This window comes from Epinephelus moara, chromosome 10 (genome assembly GCF_006386435.1).
Source record: "Epinephelus moara isolate mb chromosome 10, YSFRI_EMoa_1.0, whole genome shotgun sequence".
NCBI classification, from domain to species: domain Eukaryota; kingdom Metazoa; phylum Chordata; class Actinopteri; order Perciformes; family Serranidae; genus Epinephelus; species Epinephelus moara.
Window position 1 is genome coordinate 7,380,899 of NC_065515.1, and position 10,961 is coordinate 7,391,859.

At 39.7% G+C, this 10,961-nt stretch overlaps 1 protein-coding gene across 2 annotated transcripts in view; it reads left to right on the top strand.

Annotated features, from left to right (window-relative positions):
- Positions 1-3,549: 3,549 nt before the first annotated feature.
- Positions 3,550-10,961, top strand: part of atp10a (ATPase phospholipid transporting 10A) — a 52,751-nt gene continuing 45,339 nt past the window's right edge. For both annotated transcript variants that reach the window (XM_050054570.1, XM_050054572.1), the window contains exons 1-2: positions 3,550-4,196; positions 9,508-9,712. In XM_050054570.1, coding sequence (XP_049910527.1) covers positions 3,721-4,196; positions 9,508-9,712 — 681 coding nt within the window. In that variant the 5' untranslated portion in view covers positions 3,550-3,720. The remainder of the gene's footprint in view (positions 4,197-9,507; positions 9,713-10,961) is intronic.

Here is a 10,961-nt window from a genome sequence, read left to right on the forward strand (position 1 = left end):
AGCCTATGGCATTTTACATTGTATAAATTAGCCTAGTGATGAGCAGAGATTCCCTCTGCTCATATAAAGCCAGGATAAATCACACACAAGACTTAAAATGTTATTTCATGGAGGCTTTATTGTTTCTTATCTGTGAAATTAAAGCAAACAAAAGCGTTGTTTCTACTTAAGGAAACTGTTTCAGCTTACAAAAATAGACAGGAAATCTGCGTTGCCATGACGTGTAGTTACTTTTCTGGGGAGGTGCACGTCAGGCGAAGGCGTAGGGTTGACACTTGTTTATTTATGCTTAATAATGTTGTAGTTTGATATGGCATAAAAATCTGACAATTGTAGCTGCTGTAACAAGTTCAGAAACTGATAATTAGGAGGCACTTGTCTGAGGACATTGGGACTTTATTATATTATTGCAGCATTTCACACAGGCCAGTTATGTGTGACAGACTGCTCCCACAGACAAGAAGGACGTCACCAGCTTGGAGTGTGCAGCAAAAAAAAAAAAAAAATCACACAGAGTTACAAAACAAACAAATCACAAGGCTTTATGATATGTTGCATTATTTGCAATTTTGCTTTTGCACAGCCATGTTAAGGCGTTGAAATGAACAGTTTGGAGCAGTTTAAGACTTGAGCAGTGACCCCTGACCCATAAACATTTAACAAATGTTGTATTGTTTGCAATGTTGTTTTTGCACAACAATGTTCAGACACTGAAATAATCAGTTTTATACTTCATTACACACTTGTGACTATTAGACATAAATCCATCGTCCCCATGTGAGCACATCTTTTTTTTTCATAAGCTACTTACTGTTCAAAGACAATGCCTAGTTTTATAAACTTATCAGGTTGTTTTAATCCCAAATAGCAAGAAGAAATTAAGAATACATACCAAACAAAAGCTGGGGTCTCAGGAGGTTATGTGCTAACTGCAAATACAATGGTCATAAATTCCATTTGTGGTAGAAGCCAGAGAAAACGTTATCAATCTGTTGAAGCACTTTTTTTCACAGCTGCTACTACTGTAACACCAGATAATGACACATGTGAGTGACACAGGAAACACTAGATTCACAAAACCTTATTCTTCAAAGAGGAACAAAAGGACGGGATGATTTTATTTTCAGTTGAGAACCCAATTTAGTTTTGTCCGTATTGTCTGCTTGGTGCAGTAGCTGGGTTTTTGAGGCCAGAGTCGGCCTGTTGTCTCAGATCCACCTCACTCCGCTCATTCATCACGGGGAAATTGGATTGTTCTCCATGCCAAGATGCCACAGTGTACAATCAGCCATTAGTTTTTAGCCCAGCAGCTGGATGCCCCTGTGGCAAATTGCTGTGGACTGCCCTGGGAGAGGCCTTTGATTTATCTCCTCTGGGGAACCTGCTGGCTAAGTGGCTGGTCAGTCTCTGGAGGTACTAATATGTCAGAGCTTTGAGTCTCTGTATATGTCTGTATATAATTAAACTTTTTCACTGTATTGTTATATATGTTCACACACACAGGCCCAACATGCACAAACAGTTGCTAAACACATCCATTATGTATGGAGAAATGTTACAAAAATGGCCGTTATAATAATGTTTCAAAAAGACAGTTGGATAATGAATCAGATATAGTTGCAGACTGTGCTGGGCTGTCAGAGCCTCTGAGACTTAAAGCTGCAGTCATTATTGCTTGGCCACTAGGAGGCGTAAAAAAAACATATACTAGATACCAAAATACTACCAAAAATCTCCTGCCATTGCATTAATATTTACCATAATCACCTATTTAACATTTTCAATACATCAGGAAAGGTGCGCACAGTCTTTTTTATTACATACTATGATATGACTTTTTATTAATAACATTTTTCTGACCTTTTTATAACAGTCAACAGTGATATTGCCTACGTGACATTCTAGTTTTCCACTTTTTAAAACATTTCAACGTAATGAGTGTTTAATATAATTGTACCTACAGCAGTCAAGCAACAACCTCCACTGGAGTACGGCAACATCACTTGGACAAACCACATGCAGAACTGCAGTACACTATAATACTCAAGCTGGTGTTGATAATAATGGCAATTTGTTAAGTTTATTTATGTTTAGATTTTTTGATATATTGGGAGTTTGTCACCCCCCATAATATAAATATATTTAAATTAGTCTTCAATTTTAAATGCTACAAACAATGCATTTTGCCCATGGCTTCATCAGGTTTGTTGTAACGTACACTGCACAGGTGCTGAGTATCCTCCATATATGGTTCTGCGCACATACTCACCACCCATTCAGACAACCAGACACACTGCATTACATACACACCCCAAAAGACAGTTTAATTCAACATATCTTTCTATATAAAGGAGAAGGTGAGGAGAGGTGGTGTGAGGGGAGAAGGGAGTGTCCTGTCTTTCTTCAGAATCAGATTCAGAATCAGCTTTATTCACCAAGTACGTGTGTACATACAAGGAATTTGACTCTGGTAGACTTGCTCTCAATGTACCAGAATGGACATAAGTACACAAATGTAGGCAAGAAGTGGAATATACAGACTATACAAAAAATATACAGCTATACATCTTACATTCTTCTTCCTGAATCTCATCTAATTGTCTGTAAACAGAGTAAATAAATATTAAATCATGTATCAAAACATCATAACATATAACATTTGTTCACCATACCATATGTGTGAATGTAGTTACTTTATGTCAATATGACGCTGGCATGGGACGTTTGGAAGTTGCTGGACTTTGGTTACTAAAGAGTAAACACAAAGTAAACAAACAAAATATCGACATCATCTGTCGTCAGGAGTCTGTATCAAACTGGCATTAGATGTGGAGTTTGGTCACCAACACAACCTAAATTTGTAATATGATAGTGTATATAGGTGATAGTAGGGTAGTGTGTGTGTGTGTGTGAGTGTGTGTGTGTGTGTATTGCTTTTGATTTATTTTGTTGTATTAAGATGAGAAGTAAAATTTTAAAATAGAAAATGTAAATAAAAATATATTTTATTCTGTACATATTGTTGCTGTATCTTTGAATGAACGTGTTTTCATTTTTTTTAAAAAGAGAAAAAATAGTCAAATTCCACATTAAATATTCTCCATTATAAACAGATGCTACACATTAAAAAAAAAAAAGAAAAAGAAAAAAAAAAAGTTTCCTACCCTTTAAATAGTATAACTATATTTTTCTGTCTCGTCAAAGTGTTTTACTTGCATAAAAACTGCACAAACTTGTAACACTTTCGATATTGGCTGCTTCCTGTGAGCCTATGTAAACTCCAATAATACCGCGTGGCACTTGGAGACACAAAAAAACCCAGGTTGGATCGAGGAGGGGCCTACGGGTCAGATTTCCACCGGAGTGCGACCCCTGATCCGCTGTCGAGCATCCTGTTTGTGCTCAGCCTGCGCGCATGCGCTGATCTACACACACTGCACCAGCACTCTATCAGTGGCGGAGGCCCATCCGCATGGTTTACAGATCTACTCCCGAGCTGTGGGACGTCCAAGTTATGCCTCCCTACTATCTCAGCATCCTTCCCAGCAATAGGGGAAAAAAAGGAGAAGCCAAACAAGCAAAAGTTTCCTCTGACTCGCGAAAAGAGGAGTCGACATGGATGAAAAGGAGCTGTTTGTGTGAATAAACCAAAAGACTGACGAAAACACGCAGCACACGGTAAAAGAATGATAACATAGCTAGCACTTTGTGTTGTGTTGTATGAGAGGAAAACCTCAACTGTGGGAAAGTTTGAAGGCAGGGACCGCGGCTATGGCGCGGGACAGCGAAGACCCCGGGATGGCCAAAGCTCCAAAAGTCAAACGGCAAAGAAAGAAGAAACCCAAGGAGAACAAAACCCGGACTGTCCACGCGAACATACTGTATGACCACGCCAAAGGGGAGGAAAACCCAAACCGACACTATGCAAACAACAAGATTAAGACGACCAAATACACAGTGCTGTCTTTCCTGCCAAAGAATCTCTTTGAACAGTTTCATAGGTTCGCCAATGTTTACTTTGTTTTCATCGCTTTGCTGAATTTTGTTCCAGTGGTCAATGCCTTTCAGCCAGAACTGGCCCTGGCTCCTGTAGTTTTTATTTTGTCTGTCACTGCCATCAAAGACTTATGGGAGGACTACAGGAGACACAGGTCGGATAAAGAAATCAATCACATGGATTGTCTGGTCTACAGCAGGTAAGTTGGGCCTGAGCACCAGCAGCCAGCAGTGTCCAGCTGCTGCTTGTGTGTTTGGTTATTTTCTCCATCATTGTACAAACTGTCCTCCCCCCAGTGCATCTCACGCACATCAGCTGATGAAGCAGGCTAGAAACAATCAAGACACATTTACTCCACTTTATTGATGCACACTTAACCTCACACTTGAACCCTAAGTCAGATATTCCTCCTAAGCTGCTCCAGGATGGGAAGAAATAACATCCAGGCCTCAGAGTCAAACCTGGCATGAGGCTTATATATCACATGTGGAGCCCAGAAGTCCAGAAAACCTCCAGTTTGCAGCCCACCTTTCTGTCACAGAGGTGTGAATCTGTTTTCTGATACTCCAGATGTTGCCTCAGTGCTGTCATTACTAATCACGAGTCAGTTTGTTACCTGACAACCTGTTTCTCTCCCAAGCTTTCTCCACTACCAACTATATTCCTGAGCCTGTGTGTGCAGAGCGTATTTTGCTAATGAAAAGCCGCACTGTCACCCATGCACAGAGCATAATTCATGCTCATCAAAAGGCTCAGTGTTTAGTGGCTACACAGTTTTAGCTAAGTCTTGACCCAAGTTGTTCTGTCAAGGTTGGACATAATTGAATTTTCTTGTGCTGTGGCGACATTGTGCAAAACATCCCCTTTTCTTAACCTGGCAACATCTGACATGACTGCATCTGGAGAACTTTTAACCGCAGGTGAACTTTAAAAAAAATAGTTTACCTAATAAAGGTCATTTTACGACACACTGCTGACACGATAAAGCAGAAGGAGGTTGTATTTATGATATGAAATATTCCAGTTTTATCATAAAATGCTAATATTTACAATTTCTGATAGATGGAAACATGCTCTGGTAAATGTTTCCTCCCATTTGTCATGACTATTTACTTCGAAGGATACCTCCTAAATGTTGATTACAAAGACAAAATTGGCTTTACTGGAATGTAAATAGTTTGCTCTTAATCTGCTTTACATCCGCTGGTGCTGTCCAGAAACAAGCCGGACTCTGGGTCACTGAACGCAGCACTCTAACCACAACTAGCTGTTTTCTGTCAAAGCTGATATATTCCTCCATAACTGGATAATTAATTAGTGATGTGTGTGGGCCATATTTTCTCTGCTCTATTTACTGGAGTTGTTTTGTAGTCATGCACTCAGAATAAAAGATACATTTCACATTGAATCAGCATTGAAGGACAGACTTCTGTCTGCAGGCATAATTCATTTTCATCAGATAGACTGTCCTCGTTTCACTCGCCTTTGTTTGTTTGTTTCAGAGAATAATTCCTGTGTCTCAGAAAAACTAGCGTTGAAACAACAACATAGTAGAGTATATTAAAGGGATAGTTCACATCTCCAATGTGAAGCTGATGCAGTCAATGTCACTCAAAATAGTAATTTAACATCACGGAACACAGGAGCTGCTGGTTCACCGCTGCCTCGATCTGTTAGTTTGTGTTATTGTGTGACTTCAGCATTTGAAAGAGTTCATATTCACACAATAACACAAATAAACAAACTGAACAGGGCAGCTGTAGACCAGCAGCTCCTGTTTCCTGCCAGCTAAAATCACTGTTTTTGTCAATGGAGTCTGGTGGCTTTGACAAGAGCATCGATTGCAGAGACTTTCTCTGACGGAAAAGCAAAGCGGTGAAAATATTCTAAATATAGCGTACAATTTAACTGATATTGATTTTTTTCAGGTGGCTAAAATACGTTTTGCTGCTGCCTTCATCCACATTGGTACATTGCCTAGCTTCTGTGTTGACACTACTCCCTGCTCCTCCCAACTGGGGGTGTGCCGACTGTTATCTATCATAGTAATACACTGACTATGGATAAGTACCTCATATAACCCTGCTTGAAAAAATCCAAACTATCCCTTTAAAGAATCTTAAGATAAAAGACACACAGCTGTTGTGAATTTCCCGGATTCGGCACTGTTGCACACATTTTAGCAGTAAAGTGTTAGCAGTAGCCGTGACCTTTTTTAAACAAAGATCACCAGTAAGAAGAGCGCTCGGGGGTATTCCCAGCAGACATAGTACTCATAGATACGCATCATGGTATGTTATGGTTACAGTGGGCTATGTACATTTCATAAAGTGTGACCTAAAAGATAACAAAAACCACATGCTCATTAGATTCACACATATAAGATGTAAATTCACCCGAGTGGGTGTTTACGTGTTTGCGTACACTTTCTCAACAGTTTTTAAAATGTGTTTTAGAGTATCTACAGTATCTTTTTATCACATAAAAGATGTTCCTTGTTCTCCAGACAGCATGTGTTGCACTCAGCCGAACAGTAGAAACTAAACAGGGCTACAACTAACAGTTGTGTATTTATCTGCAGGGCTCCATTAAATCAAAATATTATCATTATACGGAGCAATATCCAAATCACAGGAAGTGCAATTTTTTTATGATGGTAAAATATGTTACAACATGACAGTACAAATAAAGCATTGTGTTGCTACAGAGGGGCACTGACCTACAAATCATATTCCAGAAGTGAGGAAACATGCTTGTTTGGTACAGACCTCGGCAAACATCACATCATCATCATTTTTGTTTTTTTTGTGGTAAAAATGAAAAGAAATTAACACTCCTACTAGAAGTGTGACTCATATTGCAACTGCAGTATCTGTCAAACTAATTTCAATATGATTTTTCTTATTTTCATATCGTGCAGCCTGATTATTTTCTCAATGAATTGATCATTTAGTCCATATAAAGTCAGAAAACGGCATAAAATGTTCAACGCAGTGTCCCAGAGCCCAAAGTGATGCTTTCAGATTGCTTGTGTTGTTTGACCAGCAGTGCAAAGATATTCATTTTATCATCAGATATGACAAAGAAACAGCAAAAGCTCAAGTTAGAGGAGCTGGAATCAGAAAATGTGAAGCATTGTTGCTTTAAAATTGACTACAATGATGAATCAATATTCAGAATAGTTGTAGACAGATTTTCTGCGACTTCGAGATTTACAGAGTTGGAAACTTTGAGCAAACCCAGACCCAAAATGAGCCACTTCAGGGAACTAGTTGACAGAGGTGGAGCACTTGAGGTTCAAATCTGAAGACTTGAGGCTTGCTTGACTTCGAGTTATGACTTAAGACAGATGACTAGAAAGGATTTGAGTTTTTTTTAACTATACATATTTTCATTTTTCTAGATATTGAAAATCTACATTTTGATTTTGAAACATGATTGGATGATTTCTAATGCAGTGTCTGCAAACCTGCCCATCTACTAGGACGTGACAACCCAGCAAAGGCCGGCATGGCAGCGATCATACAGGGCGCTAGTCCAGAAATAACAAGTTTGGATTCAAGAATTATGTTGTTGATGACGTAATAGAAGAGCAGTTATGCAAGGTCAGCAACAACAACACAACATCCAATGTCATCTGTCACTACAAAACTGAAAAAATAGTATGTGAATGTGTCTTTTTAAGTAACTTTTTTGCTCATTAGCTTGGGAGCCATTAGCTTGAAAGCTAACGTTAAGTTTAATCTATGTTAGACTTGCCTTTTGAGTCAATTATGAAAAACAAAAAATGACTTATTCAATGCAAATATCATAGAGGACTGTTGTGACCAATTGTGACTATTTGTTTCACTTGCTTGGGCGGGATGGTGGTTCAGTGGTTAGCATTGTCACCTCACAGCAAGAAGGTTCCGGGGTGGGAGAACCCTTCCGTGCAGTGTTTGCATGTCCTCCGCATGTCAGCGTGGGTTTTCTCCGGGTCCAAAGACATGCAGGTTAATTGGTGACTCTAAATTGTCCGTAGGTGTGAATGTGAGTGTGAATGGTTGTCTGTCTCTATGTCATGTCTCATGTGTCAGCCCTGTGATAGTCTAGTGACGGGGTGTACTCCAGGGTGTACCCTGCTTCTCGCCTAATGTCAGCTGGGATAGGCTCCAGCCCCCATGTGACCCCTAACAGGATAAGCAGTTACGTAAAATGAATGAATGTTTCACTTGCTGACATCTGACATTGCATATTAAGACATTTTATGTTCATGTTTAAAATTTCTGCGTGTTTTAGTTTAATATAAAATGGCTAATTCCATATATGATTTTCTTACCTGGGCTTTTGACTGTTCCGCTGTTAATAAATGTGGGAACTGAGCTCAACCATCAGAATTTCATTTGACTTGACTCATGGCAGGGATTTGACTTGACTTGATTCTCACCACAGTAACTTGGGACTTGCTTGAGACTTGTGGGTGGAGGACGTACTTCCTCCCGTCTGCTCGTTGATCAGCCAGCATTAGTACATCAGTTAGTATATTTGACCTTTGTAGGAATGCCTGGGTCTGCTTTTACTGCAGCAGCAAACTTTACAAATGTGGGTCACTTATTTAACAATCCTGCGGTCCAACCTTTGCAGATCTCTCGTTTGTCCTCAGGCTATGGATCCATTTTCAGGCAGAACAAAATAGTTATAAGAAGACACGTTACAAGTTTTGATTTTGTTCTGTTGACCGTCTGACTATGGAATATAAAGGGCATGGGAAAAGCCTGATTTTCACTCTGTCACCACGTGCCTTTCAGTGACAAAATTCAAGGGAGGGAATGTTTTTATATACTCGGATGTGAGTCATTAATGTCGGGGAGGGCGGGTTGTTATGAATAAGTAACATTATGAGTGTTTTTCCATTCACTTCTTGACTGTTGTTTGTAGCTTGGCTGTATGCATTATTTAGCGTATTTGCTACCAGGAATATTATATTGTTCAGAAACTAGTAACCATGAGTGAAGTCGTATCCATTCATGGGTGTTTCTGCACTTTAACAGTTGGGAGTGCAGCAAGTTCTTCAGAATAAAGGCATCATTTACAATATCCCAGCGTGAAACTGCAAACTAATTTCTGTTGACGTGGACTGAGAATAGGAAACCCTAAAGAGATTCAAAGTCACAAAGACAATGTTGTGTGATAAGTGGGATTGTTCCTCCTAAAGTTTGTTTAGCCCTCCCAAAGGTCTCATCCCATCCACCTACATCCCAAATCTGGATATAATTCAGTGAAAATACAGTGTTATGTTGCTGCTAACCTACAGTTAGGGTTGTGTTTTGATGGACATATTGAGAGGCATCTGGGAGTTGGTGACACCAGCTTTAGCATAAACAAACAGGCTGTCCTCTTCTATGCATATGTGCTGTCCCTTACAGATGTATGGAAGTGGAGCTGAAGTTTCTGTATATAGAACCGCTAATTATTGAAAACAATAGCTGTGCAGCTCACACCAGCCGCTTGCCCTCTCATTGTTCTGGCAGAGCGGAGAGACGCTATGTGGAGAAATACTGGAAGGAGCTGCGGGTGGGAGACTTCATCAAGCTGCGATGCAACGAGATCCTCCCCGCGGATGTTTTGCTGCTGAGCTCCAGCGACCCCGACCGCCTGTGCCACATCGAGACTGCCACACTGGACGGAGAGACCAACCTCAAGCAGAGGCAGGTCGTCCGCAGCTTCTTTGATCTGGTGAGACGGCCACCCGTTTTGTCTCCTGTCTTGTCATGATTGGGTCTGTGTGAGAGGCTTGTGCGAGTTTTGTTTATGGATGCTAAACTTAACCCGTCCTAACACTTTCAATTTTAGCTGTGCTTCCAGCAGTTTCATCATGTTACTGAGGTTACACATGTTATTCGACTTTCTACTCAGTGTGTCAATATAGAAAAGTCAAAGTACTTGTGTGATAAAGGAGCACTTCACTCTAATGGATGACCATTTGTATAAGTTGAATTCATGCAGAAAACGTTTTTCCTGCATGTCTTTACAGTGGGTGAAGAATCTAAAAACAGAAAATTCTTGATGAATTGAAGTCACAGGGGACCAACAAAGAAAAGGGGGTAAGGGCTGCCTGTTTGGGAAGTACTGAGCATACGACTTTATAAATGAGACTTGGATTATACTGCACAAGTTGTGTGAGAGTTCATAAACAGATGTTTTTAATAGTTTTGCTGTTGTGAAACGCAGACTCCTATGACTTACATTCATCAAGAATTTCCTACATTTTTGGATTCTTCGTACACCATGGAGACATTCAAGAAAGCAAAGTTAACTGCTCGAATTCAAGGTAACACAGGATGAGCAACTGATACACAAATGATCATTTGGAGGGTGAAGCATTCCTTTAAATGATTTTTGGCCAATTGGAAACTTGCTTTTACTGAAGTAGTGGGCACACAGCCATACTGGAGATGCCAACAATTTTACCACTCTGTATTTTAAAAGTTGTATTTTTGAAATTGTGTGTGCAACTCAGTTACTAATACCAATTTTCACACAATATATTTCTGCTACTGGTGACAGTAATTCAATCCTAGTTGTAGAATGGTAAAACTGGTCATTTTGATAACCTGCTAATAATCATTAAATAATTTGTCAAGTGAAAATACGAAACATGTACGTTTGTAAAAAGTAGAACAGGGTGTCTACAGGTCCTTAAAAAAATCTTAGAATGCCTTAGATTAATTTTATAGCTTAATATAAGCCCTTAGAAAGTCTTAAAGGGAAATTTCGGTTTATTTCAACCTGTCTCCTATCGTCCTAAACTTTTTTCAAGTGACTAGTGACATAGAAATAATAGTTAGCATGTTAGCCGTTAGCCTAGATACAGCCGGGGCGCATAGTAGCGTCAGACCTGTTAAAACGTAAGTGAACGGGCAACCTTCAAGTGCAAAGTTAGTCCACTAAACAAGCTTTTTTTCCACAAAGATCGCCTCATATC